At 33.6% G+C, this 20587-nt stretch overlaps 1 protein-coding gene across 8 annotated transcripts in view; it reads right to left on the bottom strand.

The window, feature by feature from the left end:
* Positions 1–20587, bottom strand: part of nAChRalpha4 (nicotinic acetylcholine receptor alpha4) — a 369922-nt gene that overhangs the window by 241901 nt on the left and 107434 nt on the right. For all 8 annotated transcript variants that reach the window (XM_069112189.1, XM_069112187.1, XM_069112190.1 and 5 more), the window contains one exon: positions 20286–20330. In XM_069112189.1, coding sequence (XP_068968290.1) covers positions 20286–20330 — 45 coding nt within the window. The remainder of the gene's footprint in view (positions 1–20285; positions 20331–20587) is intronic.

Genomic DNA, 20587 nt, shown 5'->3' with positions numbered 1-20587 from the left:
TCAATTCCACTCACGCAATCGAACAACAGCATAAATAAGCTTAAACGCGAATGAATCCAAACGTGTTTTATTGTTTCATCCGTATCGTTTGTGTCGACCATCACTCGAAAACTCAGTGTCCAAACCAATTTCCATTTGTTACGACACAAACGGAAAGATAGTACCACGAAATATTACGTGATTTAACAAATACTAAATTGAAAAGCATGAAATTAAATTAACGATTTCTGTCCTATCAAATACCTTATCAATAATAATTCTAATAAATAGATTGCGAATAAACGAACGAGTGGTCAACGTTATAAGAAAACGATATCCAATATTTGCTATGCCATGCACGATTATTAATCAGAAAGTTGAGTATATCGACGGATATAGTTATATGAAATTATATGAAATATCGAGGGAAAAAAATATGTAATAGATTATTCCAGCAAGACTTCATTTTCTGGAAGCATAATTTAATCTTTGAAGGGAAAACGACGCAGTCATATCGCTTACTCCTGTGCTCGGGGTTCCCGCGAAGGGAGAAAGTTGCTGGAAATTCGATTGCCCTGCGGCCATTAATTAGTGGCCAATTATGCCGCAGGGGCCCGCGGACGAAACTTCCCTGGGAATTTCTTCGTGGGAGATCCAATCAGAGATTCTCTTTGCCGAGCAACTACGCTACCGCGTGTAGAAAGCATTCATACATTTGCCTTTAACGATTACACTTCAATTTTCTCTTCTTAACATCATACGGTCTCGTCTTTTAGCTTTTGCAAAAATTTCTATCCGATAGTAGAGGCAACGTTTCCTTGCAATTCCAACGCAATGTAAAAATACCAATTTAGCTAATTGCAGTTATTTTCATATTATATACGCCTGAAGGTTAAAAGTTCTGGAATCTAAGTTCAAAGACCTCTGTAGTATTTCCAGTAATTGTATTTAATAACAGGTAAGTGAGATTTATGAACATACGTTATTGAATAATAATTAATATAATTAATAATATTAATATTGCATGGAGAACGGAATGATAAATAAATGTATTAAAAGAAATATACGCTTTAAAATAACAAAAAGATGTAAATGGCAAAGGTATTGATATAATTTAATGATTTTTTGGTACGTTTAGCTTAACTAGCGGAACAAACAACATTCCATATGCTGCAATATGTATACCTATTGCTTATGTTTTATTTACATTTATTTACATATTTGTTTATTTCTTATTGTTTTCTAAATCACGATTAAGTTTAGATTGAGACAAGTTTGAAAATAAAGCGTTACAGATATGTTGTAACTTTTTCTACAAGTCTTTACTCTTTAGCGATAGACGATGTCTCGAATATCGATACTTTTCAATTCAAATATCAATATTTTCTATCGATATTCGATGCGATGATATAGATGTAGGAATGTTATATTATTAGTTTGTAGGTAACAGTATGATTAATACAATATCGTTTGCACTCACACGAAATCGAATATAAAACCCCGTTTCACGTTTTCGTTACTCACTACTTCTACGACACAACGACACAGCGATCTTCACGCGACAACGATAAATTCAACTCTGACTCTCTCAACTCTCGTTACAATGTTTCCCATGCTCACTTTTTCCAAAACATACATTGGTAACGCTCACAACACTCTTTGACAACGTCAACATATTTTGACAACGCTAATAAACAGTTACCCCTCACGCCACGTCTTTCGCCGATGTCACACTATCCCACATACATATTTCGGTATGGATACCTAACTCATAAGTATCGAAATTCTCCAATCGAATTTTCAAGTGTATCGAATAATTCACATCTGGGCAAACTAGCCAAGAAACATTTAACGCTAAATGTGTAACATCCGTTTCGTCTGAACGACTACTCTCCAAGGAGTGCAGGGTCCTAGACAAAGCAAAAAGAAATAAAAAAAAAATCGCCTAAACGAAGAACATTTACAACAATTGCCTTTTTTAGGCTCACTGTCTATTAAATTAATTAATTAATTAAATTCTACAATTATGTCTATCCTAAATCTTAGAACATTTAATGTCAATAAGTGACCTATTTTCATTTTTCTTTTTTTAATATTTTGTTAATTCTAATTGTCTGCGTACATATGTAGTTACTAAAATACGTTTACACGAAAGAAAGTTATCGTATTACAGCGTTAGGGAGCATTAAGTACCTGCATGCTTTTGTTAAAAATGGAAACAAAGCGTGTAATGTATTGCGGAAGTAGCGACGTAGTTAATTGCTTGAACGTGCAAGAGGTTTTATCGATTTCACTCGCGAAAACAAGGACACTCCCGGTTTCTTTGACCTGACTGCAGAATGTTACCGCAAACACATAAATTCAAGTTTCATTTTCGTAGTTTGATGATCAGGAAAATGGCTGGCCCATCGACTCAGCTCTGTAGATCATTAACATCCACGTGGTCAAACACGTATTTATTTGTTTCACCTGCATGCGTCATGAATATTTACTAATTCTACACGTGTTTTCCTATGTTTCTTGCTGTGTGTTACTGCTTGTTATTCCAATTTTCTACAATATATTTACAATCCACGAGAATTATTCACAAACGCACACCAAAACAAGTAATTACATTTGAACGTAATTGCGAGCAAACTAATTTTAAAATAGATACAAAATTATCGTGGGAATTAAGAGATTTATTTCTGAATTTCAATGGGGGTTCGTTTAATTACAGACCTACGTGTAAACTGTTATAATTTAACATATTGAATGAATCTTATTTCTCTAGATAAATATTAGTTTCGAGAGTTATTTTGTGTATATTTGTTAAAAATTATGTCGGTGCGATTAAGTTACACAAGATTTAATAAATTTGATAATTCAGCAACGTTCCTATCGATAGAATTTTACAGGTTGGAAAGAAAATTCGTAGCAATCGACGAAATCACGATTTAATTATTTTTACACGCACAACCACTAACCAGCCTAGAAAAATGTAATCGTACAAATGCAGAATGTTTATCTTTTCCTTCGATATTTTTTTCCCAAACATAATCTTTTTTCTTGGACACGATCTGAAACATTAAGGTGAATCAGCCTGTATAATAATTGTGGAATTTTCTATTGAAAACTTTACTATTCTATTACCAAAATATATTTGAGATAAAAAATAGCGTCAGATAATTTAAAACCAAAAAAAGTGTCTATTAAATCATGATTTAAAAAATATTTATTCAAATCAAACTGCTTTGAATCATGTAGAGATAGCTAAATCGAAATTTTCACTCTGTGAATTATAAAACACCAATTTCATATCCCGAAACGAGATTTTTTACAGTCAACCCATAAAAACGCACGAGCTCGTCAATTTTTTCTTTAAAGGCTTTCTTGGAAAGCTGTAACTATAGTCGAGGTGTGAAGAGATCGATAAAATAACATGTTGGTAAATTTTGCATGAGCTCTAGTCAAATTTATTGCCAACTGCGTGTAAGTAGGTTATCAGAGATAAAAGTCAGGGACGAATTTATTTTTTATTCGAACATAGTTGGACTTTTGACAAGTACATTTCCCACTGTAAAGTAATATCAAACATTAAATGCTAATCCTTATTACGAATAAATACACTGTTATACGTATCTTTTATTTAGATTTTATTTTCCTAACGATTCCAGAATTGTTTCTTTTCTTTAGTATATGAAAAAGACTTTTTTTCATCAATTATTAATAAATATTTTTGTTTGAATATATATTATGCTCAGTATATTTTTATCTTATAAAATATGATTCTGATATTTCATATTTATATATTTATTCAAGTGGTTGTATGGAGAAGACAATCTGTTAAAATTTCAGCTTAGTTTTACCTAAAATAGATATATTTTTCATTCGTTAATTAATTAATTAAATCTTGTGAAAATACATCGAGAGTTGAAAGAGTTAATCGTAGTTATTTTTCACGGTGAACACAAGGCGAACGACTACAATACATTTTATCTGTACGGAAAGTGAAATAAATAAAATGCTGTCGATATAGTACGTCAGAGATTGCTATTGCAAGTGATGTTCGACCGCAATCTGAAAATATATTTTGAAGAAAAATGGACAGAGATGGAACTGCTGCAAGGCTTTGTTAAAACACTCGATGATATACATACGTCGGTATATATAACTTCTGGCGAAAACTTCTCATATAAATATAAATATTCTTATATAAATAATTTCTTTCTGTCGGATACGTTTTACGTAGGTGTATGTATTTGTTGAATAATGCCATTCGATTCATAATAATTTCTATTACAACAATTTGACATTTCTAACAATGCTGCCATATAAATCGCATATGTTGTAGAATCGCTGATTCAGAAACCAATAATTATAAAATTATCGCCATGAACGTGAACGAGATATTTGTAACGTGACAATGTATTGCGCCCAATGAAGCGTATTGTGGTTTAGAAATAGGCATGTATGGTAATGAAGCGATTGTTGGCACGTGATATCTCTTACCCAATTTCAAAGTTCAATGCTCTAACTAACGGTTTCCAGAACAAAATAATTACAACATTGTTCGTGGTTTACTAAAATCTATTAATTTTGAAGATTACGAAATTAGAAATTATCACGCGAGCTCTTTTCCATAAATACTATTCGATAATGTTAGATTGTGTAATAATTCTATTTTTATCATAGAACTGTAATTACATTAGCACACGACAAATATTGCTTATAATTGTATTATTCAACGACGACGAAACAAGAGAAACGAACACAATGAGTGTCTGTTAAAAGAATTATTTATTAGCGTGTACGTGAAATATAGCAACCATGATGTAGCAAAAATTAGTACAATCTCGTTTGGATTTAAGATGCTTCAAATGATTGAAATTACACTATTATTATTATTATTATGTTACATTATATTAATTGCTTAAATTTAAAAAAACGTGAAAATACACATGTAGCGAATTTCTTGATAAAGGCACAAAAGTTTCGGACCTAGTAAGATAAATAAGTCGTTTAATCGATTTGCAAAGGATGATAAAGCAGACAAACCTGTTTTAGAAAATACAAACGAACTTATAGCGGTATTAACCTTCCTCTGGTCTGTCCTTTTGATGGACAAGAAATTTCGTGAATTGCAAACGATATGAAAGAAGCTGCGCGAGTACGCGCGACTCCTCGCTTCGATTTGATACCAATATTTTCCCTAAAGCATTAAAAATCCCCTTGTTCGTTAAAACAAAAGCGAGATTGAGATATAAAAGTTGGAGAACTGTAGTAAGATTAAACTGCAGTCTCCATTTTCGCAGCAATAAAAAGAGCGACAGTTATCAGGGGACTTCGACACGACACAATTCCCATTGTTCCTCGATATAGATTGAGAAAATCGAATGGCGAATGACGAGAGTGTGAGAGGCAAGACGGTTGAGAAAGCAAGAATCGAAGCGAGAGATTCAGGACGATGGCCAAGTTCAAAGGGGGAAAGGGAGTGCAGTTTGAGAGCAGAGCGGAGAAAGAGAAAGGTGAGCAGGCGGACGGATGAACAAAGAGGCAAGTAACCGATACTAGTGAAAAAGGAAGCAGAGATATAAAGTAGAAAGAGAGTTGAGACGTGTCCATAGATAGAAAGGCCACCGGTGTGCTACTATTGTTATCAATTTATTTCCGATGTATTGACTGGTCGCTAAAAGGGACGCCGTCATCGATATGTGATTGTGAATCTCCACGGCAGAAGCCTCTACGAGCTATCGATTTCACCACCTGTCGACCGCAGATACATCTACGTACTTCAAGAAGCATGTCAGAGAGATTTCCGATGGTCCTCACAGCTGGTGCTGGAGATGTCGGTGGAACTGAATGTAATTAAAACTCGTAGCAAGATTAATTCGTACGCCCGTATACAGTTCCATTGAAATCACTGATGTACATTTCACCGACTGTTTTTACCGAGAACAATTCACAGATATTAGACTTGATCGACGACTATAACTTTGACCGACAACAGCTTTAACCGGCGACAGTATCAAAGTATTAACCGACAACAACAATGCCCTGCACAGAATTTAAGTAATTGGTTGCATCAAGCTCGAACACAGTATAACTTTGATTTAGAGGATTATACGAGACTGCATTCTCTGCTTTGTCCGCGTACAGAATATGCATGTAGTTTCCTCTCTATTATTATCGCTATCGATTAAGATTGGTTAAAGTTTGGTTTATAGTAGCGATCATAGTATAGTGAAAAAAGTAGGGTGAAAATCGCTTACACGTAATCCGATGAAAGCATTCACAGCAGATGGTTCGGTCAAGTTAAATGAGAATTTCTTAACCGTGGCGTCGGTTTCCTAGTGATCAAAACCGCAATCAACAATCGAAAAAGAGCAAGGAGAACGAGAGAACAGCGAATTATATGATTTCATTCACAAAAAGCATTGTGATACATCTAGCAAATTGTGGATCGATATAAAGTGAACGAATAAGAATGAAAGAGATTGCAACGGGGTTTCATTGTATCTGATCGTTCAGTGTGAATGCCTTGCTAAAATTTTGATTGAACATTTTGATTGATCGTGAATTGACCGTAGTTTTGACGAGGCTTTGATGTAAATCGACTCTTAACCGACAGCAAGTATGATCGATTGAACGATCGACACAGAGTTCAATCAATTGTTTCTAGCAAATTCGAGCAAACTACGAATTTGGTTTAGCGTTATATCAGCCTGCGCCCTAACTTTCTCAACCTAAAGAATATTTCGACCATTATCGTTATCGGTTAGTACTGCCATCGGTTATTTACAGTGTCGGTCAGATGTCGTCATCGATGAAATCTTGTATGGCCTGGTGACGATCAAATCAGACGTAGATTAAGTTTGGAGTAAATCTAGTATAGTGCAGAAAGATCAAATATAATGTAAATGTAATGTAAATCAAGTCTAGTGTAGATCAAGTCTAGTATAGATCAAGTCCAGTGTAGATTAAGTATGGGGTAAATCAAGATTAGTATAGATCAAGTCTAGTGTAGATCAAGTCTAGTGTAGATTAAGTATGGGGTAAATCAAGTATGGTGCAGAAAGATCAAGTATAGTGTAGATAGATTAAGTCTGGGGTAGATTAAGTCTGGTGTAAATAGATCAAGACTGATGTAGATCAAATATGATGTAAATCAAATTTGGGGTAGATCGAGTCGGATGTAAATAGATCAAGTGTGGTGCAGATAAATCAAGTGTGGTGCAGATAAATCTAGTCCAGTGTACATAGATCAAGGTTGGTGCAGACCAAGTCTAAATCAGGTCTGGCGTAGATCAAGTGAGATGTACATAGATCAACTTTGGTGTAGATCAAGTCTGGTGTAGACCAAGTCTGATGTAGACAGATAAAGTTTGATGTCTATAGATTAAGTCTGGTGTAGATGGATCAAGTTTGGTGTACATAGCTCAAGTCTGATGTACATAGATTAAGTCTGGTGTCGGATGGCTGTCGAGAGGGCGAGTTTTACGAAGAAACTCACAGCAAACTGCTTTAATGAAATGTTTGTGCTTTTATAACGAGATCTTAAGGTATCTCGAAAATCACGCCCCTAAACACGAAGAACTGTTGTCCTTCGGCCTCTTTATTTTAGCGAGAATTCGCTCGTTTCTAAAATGAAACGATGTTAATTAAAACAAAATCTTCTCGTTCTTAACGACTTCACTAAAAATAAAATTCTAGCTTATATTCTAAAGAGAACAAATTTGTTCAAGCTCTAATTTATAATAAATGTGAATTAAATTACTTTAATAAAATATACATCGATACTATATCTAGTTTCTTCTACTGCAAACTGTTTAATACTTAAAAATTGATAATGAAAAATTCTATAAATGCAACAAATTAAATACATAAAGTAAAACGACCTGCAAGTTACTTGCTAAAATGAATAGAGAATAAAAATTTTAATATGAAAATGTAGTAAAATTTTGTCCATTAATACTGTAGCAACTTTTCCTGCTCCCATTTTTTTTTTTTTGCTCAGAGTAGTAATAGATATGGTTCTAATTTCTATAACAATTATTCGTATAATTGTAATTTTCATATTCTCCTTCACAAAGTCTTCGTGATGTAATTTTTCGTTGTTGCGACATTATTACTATGAAATGAATTATTAGAAAAGAATAAATTATTTTTTTATTAAGTTTTAACCAAAATCTTAAACTCGTTAGTAAAAAATTATTCGCTAAATTAAACTTAAATGCGTGAAAATGGACATTAATGAACGATTCCTTAAAAAATTTATCCATTTTGCATTCAAAGAACATTGAATTTACTCTATATATGTAGAAAAGGATTATTTGTAAATTTTATTTCCGTAGTATCATATCACAAAGGCTGTACCAAGATTAATTAAACATTTTAAATTAATTAAAAGATTTTAATTAACCTTTTATGGGATAAAGCCGCAAAACCGACATTTCTACGCCGTGCGTACTAGAAGCAAAGAAGAATCGCGCAAATTAAATAGGCAAAAGCGCGTAATTGTCAATTTTCTACCAAACAAGATAACAGCGGGATCCTATTGTCGTTTTATCGACTTTCAGCGCGGGCAATGAGAAGTGAATTTGTCACCACTTCCGTTTCATGGTTAGAAATAGACTCGATTTTTCAGCAGATTGAAATGAAATTGAAATAGTTAAAGAAAAGCTTTTAAAATGGCCATCTGAATTACCATCTTGAGTAATAAAAGTTTCATTGTTCACGGTATAATAATGTTAACTCGAACAAACTTTTTTCGTAAGACAATGCACATTATTACTTTGCCATTTGAAAGTTTGATCAAATATTCGTAATAATTTCGAGGACTCGCTATTAAAAGCAAAAATATTTAATCGGTTACTATATTTTGTGCATAATATAGATCGGATATTTTACCGCTCATAACATTATAAATTTTTACATATTCTTTTACAAAAAATTAACTTTTTCATTCAGTTCTAGAAGTTCAAACGCTTTAAAGCCCTTTAATTTCTCTTCAGACTCAGAATAGCATTAAAAACATCGCAATTCATATACTTAGAAATTTGACATTTGACAAATTGGAATAAATTTGACCATTAATTTGGCTTTGGAGATGAAAATTCTAAGAAACATATCAATCTTCTCGTTAGTTTCATTACGTTTTACCATTAAAAACCGTAAAACATTTTCGAATGTAAAGTGGTTACGGTAAAATCTATTTTTAATTTCTATTTTATTTTACCAAACATAGTCTATTTATTTCTATTTATACATTTATTTATTCCTTTTTGGATGTTTTACAGCAACAATTACATTAATATAAACTAAAAGGTAAAATAAATTAAAATAAACTAAAGAAAACAAAAGTTAGAAAAACACTGAGTGATGTTTAAATAATCAAATTGTTGAAATAACGTCACTTTTAGAAATGATATAAGAATTGTTTACAAGCGAATATTTTATCTTCTACCTTTCGATATATATTTCCTTTGTATAATTGAAAATTGGATCCGTCTATCAGATCAATCGTTCGTGTTCAAAGTGTTACATATTCAATATAATCATACTCACCATCGAATACAAGAGTGCTTTCATCACTTTGGAACTTAAGTTATTCTGCTCGGATCGATGAACATTTTGAAGAACCAAGGTCTTTAACCTATCTACCAATTTAACCTGCATTATACATCGAAAGCTCTGGTACTTCGCTATTCCGCTCCCAAACCTTGTACACGTTAATCCAGCCGTACAAATGTGTAATGCTGCGAGAAAGTTTTGTCGGTAGATTAGAAATACCATAAGAAAATTAACACTAGAGCTACCACACCAGTCAAATTGACTGGTTTTACAATTTTATTTTAAAATTCCTACTTCATGTTATATTTTCTTTCCGCAATGACGTAATGACTTTCTCAACGATAACTAAAAGAATAATATAATGAATTTTATTTTGTGTATTATGTATTCAAACTGTAAAAAATTGGCGTCTCTCTATTACAACGTTACCTTAAAAATTCCTTTTATACAGTCGTTCTATCGCCCTTTTAAAATAAAAAGCGTGCCGCCAGCATTAGAATAATTTCGGGCAAAATAATTACAGAGGGGTTGCACTGTTGCATTTAAATTGCGTGTGTGTATGTGTTTGGCATGTTTAGTCCGTGTGAATGTGTAATATCAACATGTACGTTGCATATACTAACTACGCATATTAGACACTCTCACGTTATACATACACACGAAAAAGAAGGTTAAACTTCTACAAAATTCAAAAGTATAAGTCTCAATTGAATTTATTTTCAATTAAAAATCGATATCTTAGAATTAAATTAAAAGTTGTGTTTTAATTGAATCTATTCCTAAATAAAAATTGCTTTTTAAAATTTCTTAAATTTAACTTTACACACCAACCGAGCAATTTCACAACACAAGAATTAGCTATGTATGTCGTTCGTCTGCTATTACTTACACATACATACGTATGTATATAAGAAATAAAAAGCTTTCACATTTTCATTTCCTAAAAACCGTATTCTTACATAACATCTTCTTTTGCCATTATATATACTATATTATATACTATATACTATATAATATACTATAATATACTATATATAAATATATACTATATTTATTCAAAATACAAGAACATAACACACGAATCTATATCTGTACCTAAGCATTCATGTTCTACTGTTTAGGATTACTTCAAAATCTTTATGTTGTGGTTGTCTTAATGCTGACTATAATTTTACATTATAAAAACAAGCATCGATGGTCCACAAAATGAACTTGTTTTTATTATTAGCAAATTTACATTTTCAAATCAACATTTCCTGATTATTTCTTCGATTATCTTCAATGGGGATGAAAATAATTTACATGTTCCTTTTACGTAACTTTTAACTAATTCATGGAAATTATCAGATCTAAAACACTTTCATTCAATAAAAAAAACATTTTAGTCAAAATACGCTTATACAATATATTTCCTATTTGTAGGAAATTCAAAGTTGCAACAACGCACGTTGTGCACCTAACATGCAAAAATATGCAAAGCTCTGCTCCAGCTGCTTTCCTTTACCTGTGTCTAAGAAGACACAAATCTGCATGAAAATCCTCAGGCTACTTTTCAAAGAACCTCGTTTCGACCAGATATTTTCCTCTACATTAGCTACCAAGCGATAATTCATCGGTTTTACAAAAACTAGATGCTAGAAAATGGTACAAAGATCGGTATACCTCATTGCTCGACGCCACTGCTGTCTCTCAGTGCTCACGTGTAACGGCGATTTTTCAATTGTACAGGAGCATTTGGTCCGGAACAAAGTCGTCGGCAACGAAAGGACAACGAGGTTCGCGAAACCAACAGGCCGGTTCGAAACGATACAACACGGACAAGTCTCGTCATTACCCGCAGTTACACGTGGCACGCGTGTATAGTCGTGGCACGCGTGTATAGTCGTCGCAAGCGAGCGCTAGCCGAAGGCAAACCGGTTGTACGCAGTAGCTGGTAGGTTGTCGCAAACGGTCGGTTCGGAGGGTTAGTCGGAAGCTAAAGAGGGTGGTTTCGACGTTGAAGGATGGCGTGTCGCTGGGAGACGCGTGCAGAATACCTGGCAGCGCACGTACACGCATAAGTACACAGAGAAACGGATGTGACTCTTGTCAGTGTAACGATCTGAAACGTCGCTGCCACACACTCTCTCTGTTTCTCCGTTGCTCCTGTTCTCGATTTCAAATCCCGTCTTTATCGAACGTCACGGCCGACCAAACAAGTGTTCGCCATATGGTACAATACGGTTATGAATCGTCAAGCAGTGACGAACCGAGCTGTCATCGTGAAAAATTACCGAGAGAAGGGAGAAACGTCATAGAAAACGTTGTTGGCAGAATTTGTGCAGTACAAACGTGAACGCGGCAACGATTAAATTTGTACCGCCTCCAGACACAGGGGACGAAGACAGACAGCCAGAGAAAGTATGGAATCGTAAAGAAACGAGGGAAAGAAAAAACCAACGCCTAGTAAATGGAAAAATATTAAAATTTCAACGGGGACAAAGCAAGTAGTACATATACAGGGTGTTTCAGTTGTATACGGTAAAACGGTATTAGCATATTCTTATGATTAATGCTCAGTTACGAAGCTGTAGAAAAGATATCGCGGTAAATGTATCGACTAATTTCTATCTTTTGAATTTTCGACCGATTTAATGGAGCGATTTCTATTTGTGGAAAAGATTGAAATGCTTCGGGCAGAAATTAATTCGTCTGGGGAATTGATACAAATGATTGATACTGCATTCGGTGAAGTGAAAGAATGGCAATAGACTGAATGTATCAACGACGTTGACTTTCTGTTTGCAAGAACGGACGACATTTTTTGTAAACATGTAAAATCCATGGAACGAGAGTGCATTCATTTAAAATTATGGTATTTTTGTTGTAACTTTGTAATGGAGCATTCACGATCCATTATTTATATAGTATCTTTCCTTACGTTCAAACGTACAATTTGCTGGCCATTTGACGAGGTAGAAACGAAACACCCTGTATATAGGTATGTTCTATTTAACCGGAAACGTTGAAATATTTGAAGAAATACAAATGATACGAAGAAATGTCTGAGACAAAAGTTGTACGGTATCGCGGGGAATATTCTGTTTCGCATAGCTTTGCTTTGCATAGTTTACCTTGTGACGACCTTGAAACGTCCTGCAAGGGTGACATCAGAATTTTTATTTTTTATACCACCATTTCTTATTACATACAACTGACAGTCAAACGATTTCAAAACGCTACAAACTTGTGTCTTTCGCACCATCCGCTGAACTGCCCAGGAAACAGTATGTCCTCGTTGATATCATACAACTTTTTTCAGACATTTGAACGTTTCCAGTGGAAAAGGACATATTGTGTATATAAACTGTGCAATCATTTTTACTGTGCGATTGTACGATAATTAATAATTGATTAGTTCAAAAGTTATAACGTTTCATCCATCGTTATGTCTGCTACCATTAACATTTCATAAGAAAGTTTCTTACAAAAACTATACAACTTGCGCAATTCTATAAGAAGGTTTCTTACGAAACTACCTTTATCTTACTGGCAAGGATTAATAAGACATAAAAGTCAACTTGTCTCGTCTTTTTAAATTAAACGCTACATTTAACTCGTTTAAACAAAGTAGTAGCTACATTAAAGTAACTCGTGAAACGAACTCAATGACTTACAGCAGTAAGAGCTTTCGGAGTCCGATATGAATTAACATTCTGTTTAATCTTCTGCTCTTGTGAAAATTTCTCTTCCTTATCAACATTTTTTTACAACATTTCAATTATAAAAAAATCAACAGAAATGATCAAATAGCACAGCGTTGATTCAAATACATTTTGAATATCGTTGAGATATCGTTGCATTGTTATAGAAGATAGTAGCCGATTTATATCCACTAACGTTGCCATAATTCTTGTCTGATAATCTGCTTTTTCACAACTTGTGGAAACTGTACGAGCCCTCTACGAATCATCCCTCGTGGAAACGGCTTTATCAGTAAATCAGATGAATTGTAATTTCAATAAAACGAGACGAATTATTACGTCGAAACGGATCTACGACACATAGATGGAATATCATGCGACAGATAAGACTATTTTCGTGCAATTTCCTATGGCAAATAGCATAGCGAAACTTTACATCGATGTAAGATTCGGATCGCATTGGCACAGATATTACTGGATCACGTGAAATTGTTCTGAAACTAATCTGAGAATCGTGCGCAACTATTGCTGAGGCAACAGTTTCACTTATATCACCGATTATCCGTTTCTGTGAGAGTGTTTCTGACACGATTTCTTGAAACTTTCCATTTCTCTTAGTTGCTTGCAAAGATTTCGAAATTTATAAGAATGCTGAAGTTTCCTCTCGTAATTCAAATGTTCTGTTCTTGCACTGCTTCCTGGCCATATTTTTCTTTTGCAGATAAATCGTTAAAGGCATGCCTTTATCCATGACCTTTAAGTATAATCCTATTGTACATTGAATAAAATTAACGATTTTTTTTATTTATTGTTTATTGCATTTATTACATCCCCTGGTCAGACATGTGTATTTTATAGATATATATGTAACGTGAACTAAATATAGTAATGTGCTACATCTAAGATAATTAAATAGTTAATTCACAACTCACAACTAATAGTTTACGACTTATAACAACTCGGCAACTCAACTCTCGACTTCTCATAACTCGACTCCCCACTCACGACTTGACTCCTCACAACTCGACTCTCAACTCACGACTACTCCACTCGACTCTCAACTCACGATTACTCCACTCGTCTCTTAACTCACGACTATTCCACTCGACTCTTCAGCTAACGACTCCCGATAAAAACTGCCAGGCCCTTTTGGCCTAACGGCACTTAGGTCATTTCTCCACGATACTACAGTACCATGTTCTGTTAATGACTTATTCTTAGCTTGATAAACAAGTGGAGCGTTCTCGAAAGTCAAAGATTAAACAGAACATTATTTTACTAATAATATTGTTACTTGAAACTGGTCAGTAAATTCTTTTTCACATAGCTTTCGACGCTCTGAACCTTCCAGTTGCGTGGGGTAGGCAATACAAGTGCAATCTTTTATTTATTCTGGTCTAAAATAAGAATATCATAGATTCTGCCTATTTCAACGCATTAATTTCTAATACTAGCAAGATCTTTCATTTCGTGCCTTTTTCAATCACTTTTCATTATCGTAGAGTTGAACTGTTTTACTGGTCGTTAAAGTAATGAAATGTGGTAAAAAAGGCTTAATTTGTAGTAAAGGTAAGAAAAGAATAATATACCTCACATACATTTCAAAATAAACCCTTGAAATCTAATTTATGTCGACAGAAATATAAATAGAAAAAAATGGACAAAGTTCCAATATTGCATTACAATTTGAATTTCGAGAATTTGAGGGTTGAAAGACTCATATGTATGACGTTGTGAGTTATGCAATACGTTTTCGAAGTGGTTACGGCCTACAATAAATAAAATATAGTCATTCCATTTAAGAAAATAATCTTGATCTTTTCATCTTATTAATCCTTTCAAGTAGTATAGAACTATTGCTACTACGTGCTCTAAAACCATTCTATTTTCGAAATTTTATCTACAAAAATTCGTATGAGACTGTAATGATAACAGACATTTTGCATGACGAAACTAAGCGAAATAAAAATTCCAGTATAAAAGAGTGTACGAAATAGATTAAGAAAGGGAAAACGAGGAATATTTTTATAAGACTGTAATTATAGCAGACATTTTGACTAACTAGGCGAAACACTGTATAAAAGAGTGTGCAAAATAAATTAAGAAATAGAAAAGAAAGATGTGAAAATAAATGAGGTACGATTTGTAGAGAGAATGAATAGTAGAAAGGCATACAAGATAGAGGACAAAATAAGGAGAAGAGAAAGTGGAAGAATAATATGAAAGCAGAAGAGAAGGAGCAAGGCAACGTGGAGAAAACAGAGTTCGCATCGGTAATGAGCGCAAAAGGTCGGTTCTCCGATGCAGAAACTCTGAAACAGTTTATCAACGTGGTGAATAGGAAAGAGGAAAGCTCATTTGCCGATAGAAATATATTATCGATGATCTCTATCTTCTACAAATAATGAAAGATTAATGTTGTCTCTTCTAAAAATGTTAATTTCGATCGTAAAACGAATTTTCAGAATAGATGGTGCAGTAACTTTCCTCGCAATTTCTATTAAAAACGTAACTTTCGCTATATTTTACTAGAAACAAAAGTATTACTAGCCGATGATGAAACTAAAAACTTTTAGTTTAGAAAGGAAGATTCTCCTCGCTATAGAATTTGCTTCATAAACTTTATTCTCGGCATGCGATATGAAAAGCAACTGGAAGGAAAATGAACCTTCGGCTCAGTATTGTAGTATCGTAAATTATTATAATTAGTTTATTAATAATAAATGGATTAAACAGATGTTAATTAAACAGAAAACGATGGTTATTTAACATGAACTAATCGCAACAACGTATTACAATTAAGACAACTAGGTAATTAATTAACAACTCTCGTCACCACAGATTTAACTCTCTCTCAACAACGCTAACAACACTATCTTGACAACGCAATCCGCATTCTCTGGCTTCTCAACTCACACTGCCGTTAATTCGTTTATGTCCCATAGCAACTTCTTGCCTTTTGTCTTAGCATCATACCTTTTGTCTTAGCCCCACCACGCACGTGCTCAGCAGCCGCTTGTTTATAACTGTTTTATAACTGTTATAGCTGTTTTTCTAGCCTGTTTTAATCTTTGCTCACAACACTCTGTAATACTACAATTGCCACACCAGTCAAACTGACTGGCTCTACAATTTTAGAAATGTGTCAACCCTCGTTTAGGGATCCCAGATGGATTAATAATATCAAAAATCTACTATATAACACGGAATTCCTTCTGTAGGAAAGTAATAAATCAATAAATATAAAAATATTTTATTACTACGTATTTTTTAAAGACCACTAATTTTCACTGGTTTTGGTAGAAATAGCTTCGTGTTAACTATTGGTAGTTTCAGTGTTAATTAATTATGAGCTTGATATAGGCGGTAATTCTTCTCGGACGCAGAGGCGTAATTTAACTTTCTCGAGAAATTTTTCAGCCTACAAACGTACGTATTAATAAACCTATTGATGCTATAAATCTCGTAGCTTCGAGATCTTTAACTTACTCCTACGAGACCTATTAATTAAGCAATTAAACGGTACTATGTATTTTAAATAGCCTTAAAAAGGCTTGAATAAAGAAATGTTCAAAATTTCGTGAACGATCTTTCATGGACATCTTCCATTACATAAAAACTGTTTCGATGTATAAACAGTAGAGAGGAGTGAACAAGTGAAAGTATATGTATATTATTGGTGGAGTGTTGATTGATTTATAAAAATTGATGAATCAACGTGTAATTGACAATTGAATCGTTCATAGGCTAAAGTGGTTAACTCTAATTTTTGAAATTTTTTAGATCTCAGTGTCAAGCTCATCTTTTATAATTACATCAATTTTCCTTGCTTCTTGGTTTGTGAAGTTAATTAATTTGACAGATAAACAGTTTAATTAATAAGCCAACGAGGAGCAAAAGTTCTCGTTAAAGTAGGAAGAAATAAGAAGTCAAAGGGAAAAGATTCTACGATAAGTTTCTCAATCTATTTCCTTGCATCTCATCACGAGACTGGTCCTTCGAGTAGTTTGTTAATCAGCACACACGTGCAAATATCATCAAGACAGAATAATCACACACACCAACCATGGATGTAAGTATCGTGCTAGTAGACTGCGAATTTTTATGCAAATTCCTATTTTTGAGAATATAATTAAAACAGTGGAACCTTGGTGGAAAATTGTTTTACCTAGCAGGTGTTGTAGGAAGCATTATACTTCGAACAATATGTGCATTTCGTACTTTCAAATTTCCTATAAATGCATACAAATTTTTATTGCACGTATTTGAACGGTATTTGTTCGCCACAAAATGACAGCGAAGTCAGAAAATCGACACGGATATCGGATAACTGCATTTGATATCGAATACCAGATTTTAAAAACTTCCCAATAAAAAGAAACATGCTCGTTTCCAATGAAACCAGCGCTAGAACAAGACAAAATCGATAGTTGTGCGTTAAAATAAACGTTATGTTAAAATAGTGCTAGTTTAAATTTATACAAAAGTTAAAGCGTTATCTTGAAGTCGTGATAAAAAATGTAAAAAAATAAAAATGAAATGCAACGAGGTAGAAAAATATGTAGTATCGAATATGGGACACTCAGAAAATTTGTAAAAAATTCTCGAACAACTTTATTTTCATTACAGCGGTCCAAATTTCCATATGGCCACTGTGTTCTTTGGTAAAATCTTACAATCATTTTATTCTAACGATAAGTTTGTGTATGATACCATTTTGGGAAAATTAGAAAAGAAACACGTGCTTCGGTTGTGACAACAGAAGTAGCATTTCTTTTAAAAGATATAAAAGATATAATTAATTAAATTAATATAAAAAGATATAATTAACGAAAAAATATAATTTAATAGAAGACAAAATGCAAAATTTCTATAAAGCCAACACGCTCTTTAAATAAATAAAATAAAAATTGATAGTAACTTCTTCGCTGTTTCCATATCGATAGTTTGTAATGTAATTATAAATTTTGTAATGTTTTTTTATCGATAGACGTCCACGTTTGATAATTCACCAATGGAATTACATTACCTCCAATGCATGAAATTTCCTTGCAATTATTTCCCAAAGATTTTCCATGGGATTCTAACCTGGGGAACAAGCTGGTCATGTTAAATCCTTGATATTCCTTTTCATGTAGCCATTGTTTTGTACGTTTTGACGTGTAAATCGGAGCGTTATCGTGTTGATAAATAAAATTATCATCTGCAATTCTTTCTGTGAATGTTATTAAAACCATTTCTACATATACGTTTCTTTTCTATTTCTTCCAAAATGGTATCATACAGAGACTTGTCATTAAAATGGGATATTTATAAGATTTTACTATAAAACATACAGTAGCTTCATGGAAATTTCAGCAACTGTATGTACATGTACCCTCATGTTTCTCCTGCCATCTTCCTGTCCAATCTCCTGATCCAAGAGAAACAAGCATCACACACGCTGAACTATTTTTCTCGGTAATTATTCGCAGTAACATCCATTAAAGGATACATAAATCCTTGACCAAGAAAGTAAATTCACTGTTAAGAACGAGCCACGTTCGTAGATTTACGGCCGTAAATTGCATGTATACGTCTAACGTATTTAGCGGGATTTATCTTTGAAGACGTTTTTCAAGTTGCTCGCGGAACGAGGATAAGGATGTTAATTGGTCTCGCTTAATTATTCTTCAATTACATTTGCTGCTGCACCTTACTGTCTTGCCTCTCGTCCCTCCTCAGCTTGATTCTTTCTAGCAAAAGAAACAGCGCGCAACACTCTGTAGTTACACGAGTACATATTACTTGGCGAAGCAATTTGCAGTTACTGTGCTGACGATGACTCGAAATAGCTAAGCGTCTGTTACTTCCCACGCACGAATTACGCCGCGCCGCCTTCAGCCTATTCGGCTGGTCCGCCTGCTTTCCTTCAAACTTCTCCCACAATTTCCAATTTTAAGTAATCGCTCATTTACGACGTTACCGCGTTGCTCAGATTCGTTTACCATCGAGACATGATACAGTGACTGGCGAAACTGTTTGGACGCACGTGGAAACTTATCGCGGATGCATTATGCGTATTATACGAAGGATTTTGCAATATTTCGAAATTTTACGTATTTCTGCGATTCTTCGCGTTGCAGCCGTATTTTTGTTAAGAGGAATCCAGAGCATCGATATTGTTGTTGATATTTAAACTTCTCGATGTTATATGAGTCTCTAGATTTTAGACGATCGATATACAGGATGTAATAGAACACGTGAGACCCACTTCGGGATCTGATTGTACACGTAAAAAGGATGAAAAAAGTTGATATAAATGTATCTACCTATGTGTCTTCGTTCGTGAGATATAATGAATTTTGTAAGCAGAACAAACGTACTAACGTACATAACGTACTAGTAAAGACATGTCTGGACCCCGAAGAAGCTTAAATGTGTCATTTTGAAACTTCATTAACACTGTGACAAGATACTACTATCATGATTATAGTAATAAAATCTGAAACGAATCTGGAAGTGTATATATAGAAATTACAAGATATTTATTGGAAACATACATCTCGAAAGGATCAGGAAAATATTCGCACGATCAATTGTTTACTATATATCAGAATATTTAATGAGATCACTTTTCAGCACTAATTGCATGTTCAAGACGACTATTAGAACCGTGTATTAATTCTTCGTTGGATGTATGTTTGCGATAAATGTATTGTAACTTGTAATTTATATCTATGTATATATGTATATTTTTATTGGTAAAATTTTATCAATATAATGACGATAATCGTGTCTCATCGTAGTGTTAATAAAATTTCAAGAACTTTCGTATAGTACACGTAATACATTCATAAAGATTTCCTGCGTCAAATATTCGAATACTTTTCTGAACTGTCCCATATATTCAAAGCGTTTAAACCTGTGAAAACGAGTCACGAACATATAGCGGTAATTAATTTTAGTAATTAAATCGCTGCGCAGATGAGTTATATCACGACGAATAATCTTTCTAAGGACAGATTAAGCCGACAGTATTTAATCTAGCTGTCGTCATTCTTTCTAAGGAGATGAATTAATATCACTCACCTGTTCGACCCACAGATTCGTCGTCATGATCTGATTCTTCAAGTTCTGTAACAAACGTAAAAAAATGACTTTTTAATTCATTGTATTAAGTATCGTTAGAGTATATTTAGATCTAAATACTAATTTTCTTATTTTTCTTTCTCGCTCCATTATGTTCTACATTATTTATGAATCTTTTCATTGAAAGGTAAAATTACACATTAATGTGGATGAAGATAAATTATTAAACTATATAGAATACATAGGATGATTTGGATATGTCAAAAAGCAAGGAAAACGTTTCACACAGACTACAGAAATAC

This window comes from Bombus flavifrons, chromosome 4 (assembly GCF_040668555.2).
Source record: "Bombus flavifrons isolate JBK064 chromosome 4, iyBomFlav1_principal, whole genome shotgun sequence".
NCBI classification, from domain to species: Eukaryota; Metazoa; Arthropoda; class Insecta; order Hymenoptera; family Apidae; genus Bombus; species Bombus flavifrons.
This window is presented reverse-complemented; position numbering and strand designations above follow the sequence as displayed.